Genomic DNA, 23,894 nt, shown 5'->3' on the forward strand with positions numbered 1-23,894 from the left:
GCCCGGCCGGGCGCGTGCTCCGGGCGCGGACACTCTTCAAAGGTTGCTTCGCCCCGCCTGGCCGGGCGCGCCTTCGGGCGCCCCTATTGTGGTTTGGGCGAGGCTTTTGGGCCCCGAGTCTCATCCTTTGGGCCTCCGAACTGAGCCCTTAGTCACCTATTGATACCTCCGATCGGTCTTGGGCTATCGAACGTGGTCGTGGTCTTCCAATACTTGTAGATGCTCCTCGAAAACCCGGGAAAATGCTCCAAGTACGCAAATTCCTACAAAACTCAAGCAAAACTACCAAAGCACTGGAAAACACAAATTAGTAATAAAAGTGGCTCGAAGGAGCCAAAAACACTACTAATTACGACCAAGGGACGGGGATAAATATATATATATAAACTGAACACATCAATAACCACCATCCCTAAATCACTAAACCACATCTAAAACCTGCCTAAATCACGAAAACCACCTCCGATTCGGCTAGTGTTTTTTTTTCATGGGGCTAGGTTTTTGCAGAGGTGGGGGGGGGGGGGGTTACGGTGGTGGGTGGTTTTCGAGGGTTGTTGGATGGGGGTTGGTTTTCAAAGTTAGGCTAGAGGTAAGGAGGTTGCGATGGTGTTTTGAGGGTGTTGATCATGGTCGAGGAGGAGGGAGAAACGGTATACTTAACATTCGTTTGTTATTAATCAAGATCGAGGATACAATGTGGTTACTATTTGGAAGGGGGGAGGGGAGCATGTGGAAGTCCAAATGTGAAGGTCCAAGCCGAATTTGCCTCTTTTGACTGAGTCGCGGGACTTGGTCCGCTCTGACCCTTGAGGCAATCTTGTGTCACCCCATGAACCATCTAGCTCAGCCCAAACGCACCCATCATACACAATTGTCCACCTTTAGGTGGGGTTATAATTTTGGGTTTGGGTTGACTGGCTTGATTCAATTTTGGGTTACATAATATTTTCATTTTTGTAAAGCAAAAGTAAAGTATTCAGGTTGGGTTTGGGTTTGGGTTTGGGTTTGGGTAAACCAATTTAATTTTTGATACTCTACTTTCACTTCGAGGTGATAACATATGCTAAGGTGTGAAGTCAGACTATCACACATGAGACTCACTTGGGCTCGAGTTTGGGTCAACAAATTTAATTAATCGGCTCAAAAAAGCTCAAGTTATTTTCATGTCCGATAAACTTTTGTGAACCCTACTCTGAAAGTATTCCATACACTTTTGTATAGCGTTACTGAAAAGGATTAAACGTAATTCATAAGTTTCCGCACAAATTCACAATGCTGCTATTCATGGGACAATTTGGTATTTAATTGAACAGCATAATTAAGGAACATCGAACTGTCATATACTGCCTAACAAATTGTTCAACTTACAAAACAACCAAATGCTAAAAACAAATCATGACGGTTCCCATTTATCAGTCATTCACAAAAGAAAATAAAAATAACCCATGTTTAGTAATTAGACTTTAGGTAAGTCTATTAAAATGAAATAATCAAAGTCTCCATCCTTTTTTTAGGTTTATGTAAGTCTGTTAAAATGATTAAACAAAAATGAACAATGACAATTTATAATCTAGAAGAAAGTGAGGGATAGCTCAAGTGGTTAGAGCTCTTTTTCCGGTTCCAAGAGATCTTGGGATCGATTCTCATCACCCGTCCTTGTGGCTCTCTAAAGACCAAAAACAATTTATCAGCTAGAAAGTTTCAACAATGAGAAATTGAGAATACCGAAGTTATTATAACAGTGATAACAAGCTATCCCTGAATATTCATAAGCTAGAAAGTTTCAGCATCTGGTCAATATAAGCACAACCTGGCTACGAAGCTCCCTAATCTTGCCATGTTCTGTAACTTCTGTTAGTTTAAGTACTCTACCATGTTATTGATTTTTACATATAACCGAACCCTAGGAAGAACTGCCAGCCCCAGTGTCTTCCAACTGCATGCATTCCATCGTGCGAACTGGTGGAGATTCTCCGAATTTCAGTAAGTAAGCAGTTTCATATGCAACACGCAGCTGTTGAATGACTTGAGCATCCAAGTATGCATCACAAGTGAAACACCAAACTGACAAGTCACTGTAGGACAAGAAAATAAAACATCATCAGAAGAATTAGCCGCCAATAGCTCAGCCATGTTTTGTCTCTTGATCCCCAGCTTGCCCAGATTATCACATTGTTTTACACGGAAAAGAAAAGAATTTAATGCCTTCCAAGAAGCAATAATGTGAGACTTAAGTTATCTTAATTACAGTTTTGATTTTAATATTTGTTTATGCACATTCTGTTGACATTTATGCATATGATTTGACATGTAGTAGTTTGGTGACTAAAAGAATAGAGAAAATGCTAAGAAGTACCTGTAGCTAAGTGCTAGACAGTGGCCTTTCTGCTCGTAATGCTCAAGCATGTGCTTATTTATGAATCGGCTACAAAGGACATCCTTACAGAACAAGCATACCCAGTTTTCAGCAGGGTGATGACACCTTAAAAACAGAAACGACAACTGTCAAAGGAGCTAAGAATTTTTAGGACAAGGTTCAATACAAAACTGAAAAGTTGTACTTCAGTACAAAGCTTGATATATACACTTCAATACCAAAATGTCTCTATCGAATAAAACTCAAGACCAAACTTAGAGAACGATAGAAGAGGCACGGGTAAGATTGATTTCTCTTATCAAATTAATGTAACCGTAACAGAAATATCTAGAGAAATTGGGATAAAGGTAAAACAATACAGGCATACAGCAGACAAATGCGTAAATTAGGTTTGATTCAAGTAAACGAATACCTCTAGGATCTAGTGTTATATCAATTCCTTGTTAATTGGACTTCCTATGTGGCATCAGATTAGCCATAAGTACTATAGGCCAGATTGAATACTATTGAACTCAAACAGCAAGCTTCAATGACATTCGACATACAATGAGGAATACAAATCAGTGAATAAAACAATCTCACCCTAATTCTGAAAACCCCATGGGTCCAGAAATTACCAATGGATGAATGACATTAATACAAGGAGTTAGAGAAGACAGCAAAAAATGAGAACCAAGCAAATAAAGAATAACTTCTATCATGGAAGGAATTGACATCTAATTTTTATGCAGGTATACTGCTTAAAGCCCTTCTGTACTTACAGCTCTATTTCATGGTCTGCTATTTAAGATTAACTCACAAACATTCTAAAGATAAATACCAAGGGAAATTTAGCTACAAAAAAACATTTTTAAAGATTAAGTTATACTAAGTTTGCTTCAAAAAACTTGCAGATACCAATCAATTGACCTTCTAAAGAGGTGTTACGTGTATTGAGTCTAATCAAATCACCATGCAGCATGACATATTATATGAGTCTGCTAAACACCAAGGCACGAATAGAGTTAAAAGTTTATTTGTGCAGTTGTGCACAGCAGAAGGGCAGGTGGCATGAGCCACAAGTATCAGTAAAGAAATGTGGAAAACAGTATAAGAATGTTAATAGCTGAGTATAGTTAAAGACTTTAAGCTATGGACAAGCCTCTGGTTGATAGATTACAAATATATAACCTAGCAATGGATTATAAGAGCAGTCTGCAACAAATACCCCTATAAAGTCCTGACGCTACAGGAGAGTAGCCCTAAAGTGTAGTACTTAGAATGGAAAGCACACAAAAAATTATCAATCACAAATAGTTTCACATTGCATGATACCTGCCAATAGAAGACAACATTGGCTAAGGCAGTTACACACTTTCAGGGAGGGAAATAAGAGGTAGAGGGATCTAATCAAGGAAGGTGGAACAGCCACCCCAACTCTCATGATCAAATGAAAGAATCATAAAGATAATAGAAAATAAAGTAAACGAATCAACACAAAAGGACTGAACTTTATCTTTACTAACAAGTGGACAAAAAAGTGTTTTCTCACTGCCACAGCATACTTTGTAAGGTTATAGATATTTACCCTAACAGTGTATTTAATCATTCCCTTCTCACCCTTACCCAATTCCATACTGATCTTTCACTCTCCCTACCCTACTAACTTTCTCATAATCTCATTTAAACATACGTATCTGAACAATATTTAATTTTGAAATACAGTAGTGCAGTGCCTCTAAAATGATCCTATCATGAAGACAAATTTGGTACTTGAAAGGCAAGTTCAGTAAGGAATGGTATCTGATCTTTCTAAATGCTATGCGTGCTTGCTTAAACGCCTTAATCCCATAAGTGGGATCGGCTACATGAACCAACACAAAGACTTACCAGGAGGTCACCCATCCTATTTTTACTCTCAATCATTGTGGTCATGTTATGTGATGTGACAAAGTTTCACACTGCAGTCACTGGCCTACCGTAACCCTCCACTTTATTCCAAATGAGCTTCTTAGTAATTTCTCTGCATTCATCCCTCAAACCCTGACGTTATTACTAGGCAACCCAGTGTTCATTTCTGTAAATAGCATGTAAACACAAATTCATTCCGGCAACAAATGTATCCGGTGCATATAAGAACCATATGAGTACACCACAATCAGTCAATCACAGTCCATATAACAGTGAAATAATCATACATCTGTTCAACATCACATTATTGAAGAGTAAACAGACAAATTACTCTATTATCTTAGTAAATGTCAAACAGTTTGGGTGTACAATGGTTACCCATCTCTTCTGAAATCAGCATTTTACAACAATAAAACTAATTCGATTCAAATCTCACACCTATTATAGCATCAGTAACTCCTAGCTCATTGGGTACAATTGGCCATTCAAATCAATCTTCGTGAACTTGTCAATCTCAATTTAACATAACAAACATCACCCATCAACTCAACCATTTTCAATCACCAATTTTACTAACATATCGTTTGCCATCCCTAGAAGCTCATCATTATCAATGATAAACGCAGTCCTAAGAGTTAAATACGGAGTATAACATTTCAAATAAATAAAAACATTAAACAGCAACCAAACATACAGTAAATAACACGGAATAAGCGTGATTTTGTCATACATTCCTAAACCAATACGAATAACAAAACCAATAATTTACTGGTGGGAAATTTCCAAAATAATCAATAATTAATTCATCAAAAGAGAGAGAAAAAGACCTGAAGCAGGAAGTATCAGGGGTGGGAATGTGAGAAAGATCGGAAGTCAAAGAAGGAAGATGCTCACACCATGTTCTTGGCTCCACCCAACCAGACCCACCTCCATATAACAGCAAATCTTCTTCATCTTCGAATTGCTGATTGTTTTATAGAACAAAAATCATCAAAATTTTTAAAACCCAGAAAAAATTAAGCACGATTAATTGGTAAAAAGTGAAATCAAACCTCTGGAATGGCAGCTGATGATGAAGAACAAGCCTTCCCAGCCATGTTGATGTCGTCTCCGACGCTCTCTCTCTAGGAATTCAATTTCCGTACACAAATTCAATGAATAATCTCATGAGTCATAATCTACACTATTTGAGTATTGTTAACCAATAAAAAATTAGTAGTAAATTGGATTAAGATCGAATTAGTCCCTAATTTTCACAGAAATTAAATTATTATTGTTAACTTGAATGTTTTAGCTGAAATCAAAATATTTCATCAGAAGTTCATAGATATTTGTATGTGATCGGGGTTACTCTACTTAGACTTGTTCTTTTGAGCCGAGCGATTAAATTTCAGCACAGCAGAACATAGCAGATTTAAGAATAGCAGAGCAAGCCGAGCCGATTAATATTATAACTCTTAATGTTGTTGTTGTTTTTATTATTATTATTATTACTACTACTATTATTACTATTACTTAGAGCTGTCAGTTTCTAACTCGAACCGTTAAACCCGACTGTTTTGAACCGATCCGAAAAGAAACTGAACTGTTAAAAACCCGTTTTTTAAAACCCGAAAACCGACCCAATCCAATTTTTCCAACTCGAAACTGAACTGAACCGACTTTGTGCAAACCGTTAATGACCCGACCAGTTATCAAATCAAACCATTACAACCCAAAACCAAAAGCAACCCGAATTGATTACATCCGAACCCGATAGTAACTCGACCCATTTTAAAAAGAAAACTGTTTAAACCCGGGAAAAATCCGATAAACCTGAACCGTTCAAACCCGTAACCCGTTATGACCGAACCGTTTATAACTCGTAACCCGTTATAACCGAATCGTTTTCAATCCGTAACCCGTTGAGATTGAACCGTATACAACCCGTAACCCATTGAGACCAAACCATTTGAAACCCGTAATCTATTATGGTTGAACCGTTTAAAACCCGTAACCCAATTATGCCCTGATCTAATTTAACCTACTACTCCCTCCGTTCATAAATGTTTTTTACGTTTCCATTTACGGTGTTCTTTTTTATTCTTTACATTTAGTATTTTCCTAATTTAGTCATAAATTTTGGACAAAATTGCCGTTGTTTCACAATTTTAATACTCAAAAGTCCTTACTTTTCCATGTACTATTGTACTTTTTGTAGTATTTTAATAGTTTTTCAACACATATTATGACTTTCTCTCTCCTCTCGCCTCTAATTTTTCACATCACATGCTTAACAATGTATTTTTCAATAAAATTGTACTTTCAATCATTGAAATATTCCAATATACCTCTACTTTACACAATTTCTTAATAACCGCGCATAATTCCAAACGTAAAAAACGTAAGGGAATGGAGGGAGTACTTGATAAACCCAACATATTTAAGACTTAACTCGATTATAACCTAACCCATTCCTACCAATTATTTTATTAACCTGAGTCAACAATGATCTGAATCGATTTTAACTCGATATGATTTGAATTGAAACCTGCTTCAAATTGGGTGAATCTGTTTTCAAACCGACCCTTTTTAATTCAAACCGATTATAACCCGAAATAATAATGAACCGACCCGATTTCACCCGATCTGTTTTGAACCGAAACCTGTTTTCAAACCAACCCAGTTTAACCCAAACTGATTATGACCCGAACCGATCACAATCCGACTCGATTAGGACCCGAATTGTTTTAAACCAAAACCCGTTTTCAATTGACTAAACCCGTTTTCATACTAATCCGGTTCAACCCAAACCGATTATAACCTGAACCGGTTAGGACCCGATCCGAATAGAAACCGCAATAAAAAAAAAACCAAACCAAACTGGCCCGATAATTTTCAAAACCGACCCAAAACCAACCCGCTTATAATTTCAGCCCTTTATAACTCGACCCGCTATAACCCGTAACCGATAAACCCAACCCGAAACTGAACTGTTTACCAGAATTGACACCCTTACTATTACTATTACTACTATTATTATACTCCTCTTTGTTACCGAACTAAGCATTCGCATCTTTGGTTTGTTACATTTTGATAAAATGCTTCAAATAGTCTAAACAACTATTGCTTACTTGGTACTCCGCATCCATCAGTCCCTAAATTACAATCCTACTTCTCTCTCTTATGTGAGGAATAAATGTTAGAAGTAGTAATGTAATTAAGGACGAAGGGAGTATGATACAATTTTTTGTTAAATTACTATTTGAATTACGACATTAATTATCAGTTTATTAAATTAGTTATTGAATTATAACATTAAGCTGCTCCTTATGTCCAGTTTAACTTATATAATTAATTACTTGCTTGTTTCATAATTGTTTAGAATTTTTTTTTTTTTTTTTTTTTTTTTTTTTTTTTTTGAAACCTCATAATTGTTTAGATCATATTATTTATTCGCTAATTTTTGGTTTTTGATTTTTTATAAATTGTAATTTATATATAGAAAGTACACATTAAAATGAATCTAATGATATCTCATTCAATAGTTTAATTCTTAAATGATTAGTGTACATATAAAGTTAAAATTTAGTCAAATCATATAATCGGACCAAATTAAATCAAGTGAACTAAACATAGTCTGAATCACAAATTCTGATTTTCTAATATTGTCATAATTCTAATCAATTTTGCCTGCACTTTCCAAAAATTCTAGCCTATCTCCTCTGTAAAAACCCTAGCCTTCATTATTGAAATTTGAAGGGGCTTCTATCGGTTTTTACCGATAGAAAGCCCTGATCTTTGTTTTTTGTGTGCCTAATCTCTTTGTTTTTGTTTGTTCTATGTTTATAATCTTGATCTTTTTGGAGGAACGTTTACCCTTTAAAGAAAGTGCTTTTCTTTTTCTTTAGGAGGATTTTCTCCTTCGAAAGAAAAGCTTATTCCACTCTCTTTTGAGGAAGGAATTGTTTTTTTTTATATAATGGACTGTTGTAGAGTTTGTTCATTGGTAAAGATTTGTGCGAGATCGAAAAAGAAGTTTATCTGATATTTTGATTACAACCAGACGTAAATTTTCTTCACGGTTACAACAAACTGATAGATCCCCTCATTGAAGAAGACTGTAAATCACAGTGGTGTGAAAGAGGAAATAAAAAATACACGATTTGCAACAACGATCGTGGTTTTGCTGAAAGGATGTTTTTAATTGATTCAATTGTTATGTATTTGTTTGATTTAAATCTATTTATAAATATCATATGACTTTTTATTTATGAATCAATCTTTGTTAAAAAAAAAAATTTGCCTGCATGCATCAAATAATCCACAAGTTTTTTTTTTTTGTTTTTTTTTTAAACCAATAATCCACAAGTTTATATGTTGTGGTGATATACTATTTCATTGATGTGAAGGGAAATAATAAAAAACATTCCACAAAAAAATCAATAGACAAAATAATAAACAGAAGATTCTTTGTGATCACTTTCAAAGTGGGTAAACTAATACTTTAATTAACAAAAAATCACTTTAATTTGTAATAGTGGATGTGTTACCAGCAAATTATAACACTTAACCAAATTATCTTGGAGTATATTCCAAGCCATGTGTGGCTTGCAATTTTAAGTAGTTAATTAATGCCACTATCTATTGTTATTGTTTGTTCAACTTTAAGGTTGCAGAATAGATTAAGCACTAATATAATATTTTTTTTTTTTTTTTTTTACTTTTCCAATACAACGACTAATTAGTTAGCAGTTTAATAATATCCTGCGCGCCAAGTGCTAATTGAACATCTTCTTTTTTTTTTTTTTTTTTTTTTTTTTTTTTTTTTTTGGGTAGCAATAACATGAGGATCACCTTTTATTATTGTTGGAACCCAATGTATCTCACTTGTGAGTATCCCATATTGGAGAAAGAGAAGAGGTGGTTCCACGTTATAAGGTAAAGGAGTAACTCCTACTATTGCCAATTGGTTTTAGTATGGAAGCTCCAAAGTCTTGTTTGTGGACCTAACTCTCCTCTTCCTTGTTCGGGTTGCCCAAGCCCATTTCATATTGTCTCAAAATTTAACAATGTTTGGTGTAGGGAGGTCATAAAGCCGACTACAGCAAGTGATCTATAGGTCTTTTTAGGGGTGAAAGTAATTCGGATTAAAACCAAACCGAATTAGTAATTAGCATTGAAAAAATTAAAAAAATGGATTACGGATTGGATTCGGTTTGGGTTGGGTTTAAAAAAACTGAAAACCAAATTTCGACCCAATACTTTAAACCCATTTTCTTTTTCAAATTATCCAACCACTTTCCCCTTTCATATATACAGTTAAAAAAAAAAAACCTAATTCTCAATTTTCCTTTCTCAATATCTTACTCTCTCACAAAGAATGTAGTTAACAACAAGTGATTGTAGGACTTTTCTGGGTGAAGTTCGAGTTTCGGGTTTGAATGTTGCAAAAGAAGGGAACATCGGTTTGGATTGGATTCGATTCTAATTTGAAAAAACTAATTAATTCGGTTTGGATTGGATTGGACCGAATCTTAATTCGGTTTGGATTCGGATTGAGAATTCCGAAACCGAATTAATTCAGATTGTATTCGGTTTGGCTATAATCCAAACCGTAAAATGAACTTTCACCCCTAGGTATTTTTTGAGCTGCTGTAATCTGCTCTGTTAAAATTTGCTCTATTTTGCTGAGCCTTGCTTTGCTGAGTATAATATTAATAATTTGCTGACACCTGCTCTGCTTTGTTGAAACTTGCTTGCTCAGAAACTCAAAAGAAAAGGACCTTAGTTTCTAACTAGTTTTATGATGTAAGGAAAAATGAATATAGCTTAAAGTAGCGTTAAAAAAAAAAAATCAAAATTAGAAGGACAATGGAAATATCTATTGTGAAGAAAATTACCAAGATCATTTTCTAAATTTACATGTAACTTCTCAAATGTAAACAAATTCTTAAATGCCTTAAATATGTATCACCTTATCATTTAAGTTGCTTGAATTGTATTGGCGAATGTAACTAATGCAACAACCAACCTAACATGGAATTAACATACAAACACAACCAATGAAGACTTGGCCTTATAGCCAAAATTGATAGTTTGTGTACGATAATAGGTCACAAGTTAAACCTTCTCCACCTTAATCTGTATCACCCTTGCGGATCATTCTAATAGAAAAGTAAATAACCACCTTAATTGACACTCTAAATCATCCCAAGATTTGTGTTATCTTCACCAATTCACCTTATGCAATAAACATATATACTTTGTAATTCAAAACCTACTAGAATTCAACTAATTTTTGTTTCAAAATAAATAAATAAATAAATAAAAATAAAAATTCAACTAATTTGAATATAAGCCAAGTAAAGGCCGATTGAGGTAAAAGCTTTCCCAACAAATATTGGTGCGTTTCCAAGTCTCAAATCAAATCTAAGATTTAGATTAAGTTGGAACAACATCCTTACCATTTGATCCAAGAACTTGTTCCCTATCTTAGCTTGTTGGTGCCTATTCTTCGAATTCAGCATAATTATTTGCCCCGTAATTTTCACCAGCACATCCCATAAGAATAAGAATAATTATTAAATTTATTATACAATGTCATTCTCTATGATTCATGAATGTAAAAAGTTTTATGCATTGCACGGATTTGATAAACTAGCTAATCATCAAAGTTATCATATGTAATTGATTCTTTGATACACTTGAACTTGTATTTATTATAATATATAATGCAAATAATTAAAATTAATTTAGATGATTGAATGTGTCCGTGATCATGAGGTATTGCTACTCCTTGTACTTTAGTAAACACATGAGACACGTACTAATTAATTTAATTATATGTACGACCATTGGTGGTTACTCCATTATCTTTTGCAATTGCTTCAGTTAACAGCTTAACAGTACTTTGATTTTAAGTCATCAATGTTACACGTGCTTATAAATTAATACGGAGTACATTTGTTATTATAAATGGCTTTCGTTTTAGTTCAATGGATATATTATTGGTGCTATAATTTAATGATATATAATTATATATTGATTAATTGATACTCATAACATAACTAACTAATTGATATCTTTATTTGTTAATTGTTTATAAAAATTGGCGCCTTTTCTTTTTGTGTTATTTTTTGATTTTTTCTCTTATTAATGAGGTAATCATTATAACTAATTAAAGTTAAAATACAACATAGAAGCGATAACTTCCACTTTCTCGTTTATTAGCTAGAGGTGATAAGAAAATCCCGACCCTAGAGGTCTGCTCGAATTTGAACTTGAAAAATCTGGCTCGAATTGACCCGTTTTACCCTAGAAGCTTAAAATTTCAAGCTAATATAATTTTCTCTTTGTAACAAAATCCCAATAAAACTTGGCCTGGTTTGGCCTAGCCAAGCTTGCCAGACACCTTGAAGGCATGGCATCAACAAAGAACTATATTATCCACAACTCCATGTTGCACAACTACTTAGGTGGTACTAAAAGAAATCCGATCCTCTCATTTAAAGATTATTCATATGATATAGCTAGCGTACGTAGATAATTACTCCATACCTATTCGTAATCTATGTCAAAGTTTTATTTTTTTCCTTTACCAAATGAGTGACGTAATAGATAGTTAGATACAATACTAAAATCAAAATCTAGTGCCACAAGAGCTTTATTATGGATAATCTATCATCTTTGGAATTTCTTAAAATACACATATGTAAAAATTAAATAAGATATACTAAAGTACTCATTTGGTAGTTTGGCCTCTACTGTTAGCTGATACATTCAATTCATGCTGACAAGGAAATAATTACGTAGTTTATGAGTAATTCCATAGAATTAACATTGGATCAAAGTCCTTGATATAGGTCAACTCTTTAGTACGGATATATATAAATTACCCATCTTAATCTTAATTAAATTATTATACCAACCTTTTTTGTCCCATATGCATTAAACCATAGATTAATGTCCTTAATTAATAGTCCCCATTAACTACTTTTTTTAAAGATCACAACGACTTGAAAGAAACATTATACATGCATGGTGAGCCATTGGTTTCATAAATATTAAGTTTGTTATTATTCTTAATCTTAACTAGATTATTGAAGATTGAATTATAATTGACTATCATTATGTCATTAGTGATGAGTTAGTATGATTAGACAATAATATAACAACATTACAACAAGAGTAACTACCAATAAAACAATCTAATTACTATTATTACTAGGCTAATTAAAATATGTAATAGTGTAATAACACCCATCATTAGCATTAGCAAAATAATTTCTATATAAAGTGATGGAATAATTAAAGTTAATAATTAGCATAATAATAGTCAAGCTAAGGTTCATGAAATGCGGGTTAAGTAAGTGATGTCACATAAAAATTGCACGGTTTTGTAAAGGTTAACTAAAAATTAGATTAATAATAATAAGGTGGTGTAGCCTTTTTAATGACATTTGCAAGCCAAGCTTTAACCAATTTGATTTGATAAGTTTAGTTGTTTAAGATGCACTGTCTTATTCTTTTCTTTTCTCGATCTCTCTTTTTCTTGCTCTCTTTCTTTCTCTTCTTTTCTTTCCTTAACCTTGTACTTCTATTATTCCTTTCCTTCTTACCAAAGTTATTCATGATTTTTTAATTTGGTTTGGTTTCTTTGAACGTGTTCTTCTTTTTCACTTTTGTATTTCAATTATTGTATTTTGTTATATTAGTATATATTATTTTATTTTGTTTGTATTATTATTGGTCATGGTGTTAATGTAATGACGACGCTGAATCTTATTTACAGGTTCAACTCTTACCAAGTGTAATTTAATTTAGCCATCTATGCTTCCCCTAGCTCCCAAGACTTGGAACTATAAAATAAGATATAGTCAATAAAGGCCAAAAAATTATTTTTATTTAATTTGGCTAAGGTCTAAGGAGGCTCAATTTCTAGGCCAACAAAACAATCCTTTATTTCACTTTAGATTGGTTGAGAATTTAACAATAACTCATGAAATCGGATTAATCCTATTTACTCATGTGATCGTTATGGGAGCTAAGGTGTTTAGCAATAACCATGAATTTGATGATGCATTAATGGAGATTGTGTACCATATTTTATAAAAAAGCTATCCACAATTGCCCACTATTTATCTTCAAAAATTTATGGTTACCATACTACTAGACGTCTATACCATACGTGGAAAGAAAGTTTGGAGAGATGATGAGCTAATTAATCCATACTAGAACCTGAAAGCAAAATTTGGTAATCTTAAATTTTAAGAGTTAGATACTTATGTGGTTATATTTCCAAAACAAATTGTGCTGATTGTTCAATATCTATCTGTATGACGGTGTTAGAAATTGCAATGCAATTTGATTACCCTTTCCCTTTGGCTTTTTGTTTGATTGATTGACATTCAATACGTTAATAAAATTTTCCTTTGCTTATACCAAATAAAATGCTCTACTTACTTCTAAAAACATCATCAATACTTTTGTTGTCATTCTTTCACACATGTAATTGGACGGAATATACCAGAAGCTCAAACAATATATTATATTTGAAGTAAATTTGTCGTATTTGTAAACTATTCTATGGAAATTACGCAACATAATCATCTTTTTTTCAAAAACAAAAGAAAAATGTTCAAATAGTTAATTCAATAATTTTTTAAATTCAAAAAGTTCAACAAAAAAAACAATTTTATTTTTGAAAAGACATTATGTATCCAAACTCTCACACCATATCACACAAATACACTGTATACATGGATCCACCACTAGTATTGTATACTTCTAGTCATTTTCAATAAACTCATGAAAACAAATGAAAACTTTATACTAATAATAATAATATACTCCCAAAACATTTGGATCTTTTTACTAAAATCATTCATTTTTTTGTTAACACTTAATAACAAATTAAACAAAACTATCATTAACGTAACGTCTCTCCAAAGATTCACAAAACCCCAAACTAAATAAAACTCTAATCCACTGTTCTACCTTTTTATGTCTTCTTTGCCCCAATTCTTTCACCGACCCCACTCTTCACTGCTTCACTCTCCCTTTTTTCTTCCTGTTCTTGGAGTTTTTTTGCCGGAAATTTACTCAACAAGTGTCGAATTTTTCTGGGTTTATCTCTGAATTTAAGATTACAGCAGAGTTTTGGATAATTTCCCACATTTTTTTTGGTGGAAAAAAAGCTGATTTCTGGGTTGGAAATGCTAAATCTGCTTCAATTTTCATCTGGGTATCTTAAATCTTCGTGAAATTTGAGCAATTGTTGCTGAATTCGTGGTTTTGGGTCTTCAATTTTACAATGTGAGTTGGGGTTTTTGTTAAATTGTTTTAGATGATAATGGTGGCTGCCATTTCTGAATTTGGTACTCATAGAAACCCGGCAAATTCTCGGCCGCCATTGTTGCAGCAGGAGAGAGAAAATGGTGTTCATCAACAGCAACAACAACAACAACAACAACCCAGAAGACTCAGACCCAGAGAAGTTCCTTCAAGGTATATGTCAATTTCTTCTTCTTCTTCTGCAAATAGTAGCACAACAACTAGTACAACTACCACTAATTCAACTTCAAGTACTTCAACTTCTTCTTCAATTTCTAGAAGATTTCCTTCTCCTGTAATAGCTAGAAACAGTAGAACTCCGGTGACGCCGAAGCGGTCGCAATCTGTGGACCGGAGGCGATCTGGGGCTGTAAAACCTACTCCTGTTGCCAATGCTGGTGAAATTTCAGCTGCCACTAAGCTTTTAGTCACTTCAACTAGGAGTTTATCTGTCTCTTTTCAAGGGGAATCATTTTCGCTTCCGATTAGTAAGACTAAGGCTGTTAATCAGGGTAATGGGAATAGTAATAGTGCTAGGAAGGCTACACCTGAGAGGAGGAGAGGTACTCCTGTAAAGGGGAAGGTTGATGGAGGTGGAGATCAAGTTGATAACTCGAACTCGAATTCTAAGCCTGGTGATCAGCATCGATGGCCTGCTCGAAACCGGGAATTGAATATGTTGTCCAGGAGTTTAGACTGTTCTAATAATGAGAGTAAGGAGTATCTTGGATCTAGTGTTGTGGCTAGGGCATTGAAGGATTCTTTTCTTGATGAGAGTAGGAGGGCTTCGTTTGATGGGATATTGAACCTTGACTCGAGTAATGGTGATGTTTTGAATGGGATTAGGGGTGCTATGGATGAGAATTCTGTGAATGATTCTTCTGTCCCGTCTGATCTTACAGCTTCGGATACTGACAGTGTTTCTTCTGGTAGCACTTCTGGGGCGCAGGATGTTAATAATGGGTCTCATGGGCGTAGTGTGCCTCGTGGTATTGTAGTCTCGGCAAGGTTCTGGCAGGAGACTAATATGCGGTTAAGGAGACTACAGGATCCTGGGTTGGGGTTGTCACCAAGTCCTACATCAAAGCTTTCTGCCCCTCCAAAATTAAGCCAGTCAAGAAAGTTCAGTGATGGGCCTATGTCATCTCCCAGGGCAATGTCATCACCTATTCGAGGAGCTGTCAGAGCAGCTTCTCCTAGTAAGCTTATGAACACACCGGTATCTTCACCAATGAGGGGAGTTAGTCCATCTCGGGTGAGAAGTTCCATTGGTAGCTCTGTCGGTTGTAGTCCGTGGGATACACCATCTGTTCTAAGCTTTGCAGTTGATGTTCGAAGAGGAAAGGTTGGGGAGAACCGAATTGTTGATGCCCATCAGTTGAGACTTCTTTATAACAGACAATTACAATGGCGGTTTGTAAATGCTAGAGCAGATGCTGCTTTGTCAGTGCAAAGACAGAATGCCGAGGTACATTACCATTATTTGTGCACTTTTCTTTTGATTTATCTTTAAAATGGTACATTCGTAATCAGGAAACATACTTGATTTGATTATCAGAATTAGGCAACAAGGGACTTTTTTTTAATGTAAATTATTTTTTCTGCCCTTTTCCCCTCATTGAGAAGGGCAGAACTTTACGTTAATCCCTCATTGACATGGAGGGGAAAAGGAAAGTAATAGTCTTCCTTTTCAAAAAATTATTGACTATTAATACAACCATGCTGTACCTGCTGCACTGATTGGTGAGCATAGGCTTTAAAATAAGTTCCTTTTGTTTTTCTTCCTTTTTCCATATTGTCTTGTTTCCACCTATGTGCATATCATTTTTTTGTTATATGATATTAATGCTTTGATAATTTTTTGAAACACATAGGGGTCGGGTGGAAAGGCTTTTGGTAAAACATTTACTTTTGTCCAAAATCCTGACGCCAGTTTAAGAACAAAGCTATAGAAATAAATATAATTATCAATTTTTTGGATTTTGTTATAAATGACATTATCCAAAGTATGTCAGTGGTGTCATACTTAATTTATGACTTAATAAATATGGGCTGGGGTGATCTTGGATCTACAAGTTTCAAGATTATAACCTTCAATTTTCATTTGTGAGGACCGAGGAGTCTGTAGATCTTGGATATTTAAATGACTGTAATATTAAGGTAAGTTTTTATTTAGGGAATGTCAATTGATTTTGCAGATTTGCGCTTAGCAAATATCACCTGCTTTGAAGCAGAAGCCTCAATTTTCATGTGACTTGTTGAGATTCATCATCTCATCCAGCTTAAATCTATTTAGAGAAATTCCGTGCTCTGTCTTACCTATCTAATTAAGCTGTTGTGAGTGTTGTCTATGTTAGAAAGAGAAAGCAAATCTTATATTTACATGCTTGAGGACTGTAGCTTACTAATAGTAAAAAGAATTGTACAAGAGTCGAACAATTTCTAGTTGGAAGACTTTCAAAGCCTCTATGTACATATGCAATTCTCTGAGTCAATCTTGCTGTTATTGGAGAGAAAGTTTCTTATAGTTTACATTATGGCTCATCCTGCTCCCTTGGGTACTGAGTGCACTTAATACTTGGAAGGAAGGGTTGGGATTATAATAATGCTGGTGGACCAGGAAGGTTAAATTAGTACTCAGGTCATGTCTGTCTCATACCTGAAGCTCAATTACAGCAAAGTTTGTGAATAATTTGCATCAGATGAAAAGTGAATTAAAAAGAAGTCAGAAAACCTAGCTAAAGATAGGTGTCGATACCTGCAAATACCTATAATGTATGACTTGTAACTATCAGGTGTATATACTGTAAGAAACGATTACTTTTATTACACAATTCGAATTTGAAGATCCAGGTGGAATTGGACTCCCCTCTTTGATTGTTTTGGCATTCCTGCAGAAAATTATATGCTTGTCCTGTCCCGTCAAGTGTTAACCTTGCACTGGTACTTCTAACACAAATGTGCGCAAAGTGGCTGATCACTTGATCTGGCTTGTGAAGAACTTCATCTATATGACTTTACTATTACATTGAAAAATTTAACTTGACTGCTCAGATCTTTTCAATATATTTCTAGTAAATCGATTTGAAAGTTTTGCTTAGAATTGATGGAAACTTTGTTTGTTCATGTGATTTATTAGTATATGTATGTTAAAAGTTTTTGCCATATGTGTTATAAGATATATTTGGGTCTTGCAGAAAAATTTGTGGAATGCGTGGATAGCAATAACTGCTTTACGTGACTCTGTCAGACATAAAAGAACACAAGTACAACTACTGAGGCAAAAATTGAAGCTCAGCTCCATCCTTCGGGGACAAGTATAAATTCTTGTTCATCCTTCTTTTTGTTTATCCCCTTGTTTGCACCATTTTATTTGCTATTAATCTTATGACTTTGCTGTTTTCTAGTATTATTACTATTTCATATGCTGATTTGAGATCCTATCTATCCTTTTCTTGTGGAATTGTTTGTTAAGATTTTAGGATCTTAAGATTCTTAACTCTTAGCCAGATTGAGAATGGAGTGACTAATTGTTATTGTTATTTCAACTTTTGGAGGGTTTGAGAGTTTTACTGCTGTCACTGGTGGTGATTAAGGAAATACTTATCCTAAATCTAGTATTGTTCTGTACTTCTGTGTATTAGTTGAGAAACAGTCGATGCTCCATTGCCCTCCACTGCATAAGAAAACTCGGCATAGCTACAATATAGATTTTTTGATAGCTTTTTCACTGTAAAACAATACTTTGTATTTTTACTTTCCATTGATGACTGTTTAGTCTGGACTATTCTATAAAGTTTAGCAAAGATTGTTCAAGCAATCAGAGGTTGGAATGATGAGGTTGTCAACCTGCTCCTGATAAATTGTCATTTCCTTCCTTTCCAAAATGGAAGTAACTATAAACCTACACTTGTTTTTATTGTATAATGTACTAACACATGCTTGTAAGAATCAATATCTACATTAAGTATTATAAATTTTAGAAAGCCATTTCTGTAATTTGGTATAGGTTTTGCTCTTTTTTTTTTTTTTTTCCTTGAACATTTTGTAAGTTTTGTAAGTCTACTTGATGTTTGTATGGCTATATTTTTGGTCAGTTGTGAGGAACTGATTTACTTGCATCACTTCATTTGTAGATGGCGTATTTGGAAGAGTGGTCCCTTCTGGATAAAGATCACACCAATTCCTTGCTAGGAGCTATTGAGGCATTAAAGGCTAGCACCCTTCGTCTTCCAGTAGTTGGGGGAGCAACTGTATGTTGTACATTATATTTATATGCAAGTGCAGAAATAATGGATATGTAGAATTTTGTAATGATCTGTCTGTTTATTGTCATTAACAGGCTGATATTCAGAGTGTAAAGGAAGCTGTTGGTTCAGCTGTCGATGTAATGCAGTCCATGGCTTCTTCAACTTGCTCTCTTTTGACTAAGGTAGAGTTTCTGCTTATCATATGTTCCACTTGATTCCATTTGTTTGCTCCATATCAAATTTATATAGGCTTGGAAACAACAAAAGGAAGTTTTATAGAAGGAATAAGGATTTACTAACTCAATTCACCCTTATCCCATGTGTTTGTGTGTAGGGGCTAGAGAAATAGAATGAGGGGTATAAATGGGAATAACACCACCCCCCCCCCTCCCCCTTCATCCCTCCATTTCTATTTCTATATCTAGGGAGGTGTGGTATATAAGAGGGAGGGGTAAGACATGAGGATGACAAGAAAATTGTTCCGTGAATCAGAAGAATGGAGGGTAGTAAGGGCATTTACTAAATTTGTTGCACCTCCCCATCTTTTTCTCTACTCATACCAAACTGAGAAAGATGAATAAATTAAATGAACCTATCCAAGTCCCTATCCCCATTTCATATCAATGTACTGTAGGAGGCTATCATGCGATAAGCTTGCATATGCAAAGTATAAGGTATTCAATAAATAAACCTTTTTAGGGTTAAATAAACAATGATAATAGAAAAAAAGATCTAGATATTTTTCTTATGGTCCTTTACGGCAATATTTTTTCTAGAGTCTCCTACCCAATATAAGCTTTTTGTTTCTTGTGCCTCAATTCTCAGCCAAACTAATATAAACTTTCATTTTCAGCTGGCCCCTTCACTTCATTGATGAAAACAGAACTTCTGCTTTTCATTGGTTAATACATGGCAATAGTTGACTTTTCTAATACATGGTGGCAATGAAGTAACTTGACTTCATATTAATATTATTAAGTAAATTAAAATACTTAGAATTGTACAAAACTGATTAATTCTGAATTAATGTTTAACCAAAGGTGGATATACTACATAATTCATAGTTTTTGAGTTCAGTTTTGTAGTACTAATTATTGTGTTAAGGTTGTTTCCTGCAAACTATCGGTAGGCTGATGGGATCACAATTTGCCAAATTTCCATAGTTATTTTCTGAAAAACTATTTAATAGAGTCAGGTAAGGCCTAATATTGAAGTAGGTGATAATTTAGCAAAAAGGTAATGATTTTCAGGTAAAATAATCACAAAAGGTTTATGTTTTATGAAAGGTGTAGTTGTCTAGTGTTAATGTAATATCCTAACACCAAATTAGTTAACCTAGTCAGGCCTACAATGTGTGGAAAAGATTATGGTGATGATAAAATGACTAATTAGATAATTATGTAGAGCTATTTTGCAATACAACCTAGAAGAACTTAGTATCTCTCTAGATCTGGAAAAAGCGAGAGGCCATCTGTAGCTGGCATCATAATGGATTAATGTCTCAAGAGTGCTGACTAGATCTTGGAGCAAAAATTTATTATGAAATATATTAATTGGTAAACTGAATAGAAAGTAGTGGGGATGAAATTTAGTACCTTGATAGGAGTGCTAATCATTGGGACTAAGGCTTTGTTGTTGTTGATATGAATGCTAAGCTATTAAGCTCAGAAGCCAAGTAAACAGACATTCGTATTTGATAAGGCTTGTGAAAAGTTCTAATGCCCCTAAGCAGAGTTTGCTGTAGTGTTATTTTGATCCTTATATGAATAAACCTAATCTGTTGTGTTTATTTGTAGGTGGAGGAAGTGAATTCATTGGTGGCTGAACTGTCAAATATTGCTACAAAAGAAAGGGTCTTGCTTGAAAAAAGCAAGGAAGTATTGTCCATGTTAGCCGCCATGCAGGTTAGATCCCGATACTTGGTGCTCCTTCTCTAGATATATACGAAGTGTAAATTTGTAATCTGACAGACAAATCTACTGTTGGAAATCAGGTCAAAGATTGTAGCTTGAGGACGCATACATTGCAGCTTAACCCCTCACAATTAGCCTGACAACACATCTGTAGTACTAATCCTGGATTGACAATTGATTTTAAAAACAACCCGCTAACACACACACGGACGGCTTCTTTGATGGTAGTCAGAAGCAGCAACTGGAGATAAGAAGGGACGGATAACTTTAGATTGGCTATCATGATTGGCATATGTTTTTTTGATCTGCTTAGTCGTGTTTTATGTCTTTTAGAAGCAGTATCTCCAGTAGCGATATCTTCCTTAATGTAATCAGTTGTATCCACGGTTGCTTTTCTTATCTTTTACATTTGTGGATGGGTGAAAGATGGTGTATGTAAATAGTGTAATTTCCGAGTCACTTGAGTTAGTTCCTAGTTTTCATATTTGTGCCATTGCTGATAGAAGATCATGCCTAAACCTTTGCGTTGATACAATTGCTCAAATGAACACTAAACCAGTAACCCTGACTGCCTTAGATATTCAACTTGTGAGTTGCTCAATTGAAACAAAGCTTACGCTCTCAAAAATGAGGTGTACCATCTTACATGAATAAGTTACTACTGGACAATAATCTCTAATTCGGGATTGTCTTAAATGTTAACAAAACAACTCAAGTTATACATATAAATATCTTTATTATCATTCAAAAAAATTAGAAATTGAAATTTACACAATTTAAACAATACATATAAATATCTTCTATAGACGGCTACCATGACATAAATTATTTCTAAATGCAATCTGCCAATACTTTAACAAACCAACCGTGCCAGTATAGACCAAGAATTTCTCTGGGGGTTTTCTTGGTCTCTATTAAGTAGAGTCTACTTGGTCTCTACCTACCAATTTTTTTGGAGGTATTTGATAACCTTTTTGGCAATATTTGTTTGGTATTGTTTTTAAGAGTCCTTTAGGATTATAGACCAAGAATTTCTCTACACAAATCATCTCGTTTAAAAAAAAAAAAAAAAAAATTAATTAAGTCATGGTTTTTTTTCTTTTCAAAATGACTGATTTACCCTAATAATTTCACTCACTTTCTCTCTCTCACTCTCAATTTGTCTTTCTTGACCCACATACCATTCACACCACGCTTTGAAGACACAACCCACCTCCCATCAACACCTTACACACCCACACAAACGCACCAGCCACCCACTGTACCACCTCGCACTCACTACTGCACCATTCAATCGATATCGATGTCGCGGCATGGGAAGGAGAAGGAGAAGGAGCTTTTTCTACGGGAGAATCACCGGAAAACGCCTGCTAAACGTGATGTAAGTTTTTACTATTAATAATATAATATTTCGACATGCAACGGCACCTGTAACGGCTGTAATACGTGCAATCTACCGTAAAGGTGGTGTATAGTATGCACCTTCACCGTGGTACAATCGCGTATTACATGCGGCTATTCCACGGCAGGGGCGCGTATTACAGGCGGCTATTCCACGGCTGAGTCGCATGTTACATGCGATCAAGTTTTTTTAAAAAAAAATTGATTTCATAATATTTTAAATAAATTTGCTTAAAAATTAATATACTTGTTAATATTGCTATTTGTATACTATTATTGTCAATGTTTGTTATGTAATATTATTATCTTGTTATTTGTAATTAATAAAAAATTAATTAATTACTAGTAGATATTATTTTTAGTTATTATAATTCAAGTTATCTTTGTAAGATATATAAATAAATTAAATCAAGTTTTATTTGGAAAATGTTTTGCTACAAAAGACAGTTTATGTAACTAGTATTAAACGCATTCCTAAAAAAAGGCATGATTGTTTCCAAATAACCTTTTCTTATCTTCTTGCTTTAAAAATGGCTTTTAGTTTGTTCTTGGTTTTCCTTTGGATATTTGCAATAAGTTTGATGCTCTTCTATGCATTTTTCTTGGTTCTAATTGGAGTTTGTCGAAGTTTTTTTTGGAGGATTTAAAAGGGTGTGTTAAGCTATCATATATAATTTTGGATTTTCGAATTTGGGTAATTTTGGGGGTTGGTTCTTATTGTGGTTTTGTGTGGTTCATAGGTTGGTTGGGCTTGTAGTTTGGTTATTGTTACCTCATTCAACTAGTCGTCGGAGTTTTAGAAGATTATCCCTTAGCATCTTTCGGTTTAGCTAAGTAATAGATTTTTCAGTCTCTATTGCTTTCAAAATGTCTATCTTAACAATGCTTCCTAAAATGAAATGGGTCGGGGACTCAGAATTTCGGAGGTTCATAATATGTCAATAGTCTCTTCCTTGGAGAAGGAGTCAAAGCCAAAGGTACTCATAGTTAAAGGTGCCAAGTCACTTGAAAACGTGACTCAAGTTTGCGCCTTAATCGCTTTATATTTTCCTACCTCACTTACTTTTACTTAATGTTATAAGAGCACTCACATCAGTGAGTAAAAAATGAGTTGTTCATTCTCTCTCTAGCCACTTTCTCTCTCTTCTAACTCATGAGCATTTCTGTGATCATATTTTTATCCCACCAATGATCAAAAAAAATTTCTTCCCCATTCTCTCTCTTACTTTTACTAATACCATCTTATAATTCTCTTTACTATATTATTTTTAATTTTTTTTTTTACTTGCCTTGTGGATCCCACATGGTTACTATTCATCTTTAAAAATGCTCATCCTATGAGCAATTTTCACTTTGCTCATGATCATTTTTGCTTTTGCTCATTGATGTAAGTTATTTTTGTTTTAATTTCACCCAAAGTTTTGCTCATGAGCATTTTTTTGCTCATTGTTGGGAATGCTCTAAACACTTGGTGTCGTCTTCAACTTGTTAATATGTAGGATTATTTTGACAATTACTACCTACTATTGTTATTGTTTAGTAATTATCACCTATAGGTTTTTTTTTATTTACTTTTTTTTTTCTATTTTTTTTTAATATTTTACCGCCTACTATTTTATAAAAACATGAAAATTTCCCACCAGATTTCTCAAGCCCTCATACATGACGTCATCATGTCTTCTTCTTCCTCGATTCTCATGTTCAATGTTTTTTTCAATATAAATTCAAATTAGATTAAGGGCCTGTTCA

At 34.3% G+C, this 23,894-nt stretch overlaps 2 protein-coding genes across 2 annotated transcripts; one reads left to right on the forward strand and one right to left on the reverse strand.

Annotated features, from left to right (window-relative positions):
* Positions 1-1,690: 1,690 nt before the first annotated feature.
* On the reverse strand, positions 1,691-5,500 carry LOC145612047 (uncharacterized). Its single transcript, XM_081667425.1, has 4 exons — positions 5,320-5,500; positions 5,095-5,231; positions 2,357-2,482; positions 1,691-2,075 (listed from the first exon to the last, which is right to left on the reverse strand). Exons 1-4 carry the CDS (start codon positions 5,362-5,364, stop codon positions 1,904-1,906), a joined length of 480 nt encoding a protein of 159 aa, XP_081523551.1. The 5' UTR covers positions 5,365-5,500; the 3' UTR covers positions 1,691-1,903.
* An 8,731-nt stretch (positions 5,501-14,231) lies between these two features.
* LOC145611463 (QWRF motif-containing protein 2-like) lies at positions 14,232-21,270 on the forward strand. Its single transcript, XM_081666792.1, has 6 exons — positions 14,232-16,049; positions 17,779-17,898; positions 18,718-18,834; positions 18,924-19,013; positions 20,628-20,735; positions 20,825-21,270. Exons 1-6 carry the CDS (start codon positions 14,595-14,597, stop codon positions 20,882-20,884), a joined length of 1,950 nt encoding a protein of 649 aa, XP_081522918.1. The 5' UTR covers positions 14,232-14,594; the 3' UTR covers positions 20,885-21,270.
* The last annotated feature ends 2,624 nt before the right edge of the window (positions 21,271-23,894 follow it).

This window comes from Chenopodium album, chromosome 24, assembly GCF_948465745.1.
Source record: "Chenopodium album chromosome 24, dcCheAlbu1.1, whole genome shotgun sequence".
Taxonomy (NCBI): Eukaryota; Viridiplantae; Streptophyta; class Magnoliopsida; order Caryophyllales; family Amaranthaceae; genus Chenopodium; species Chenopodium album.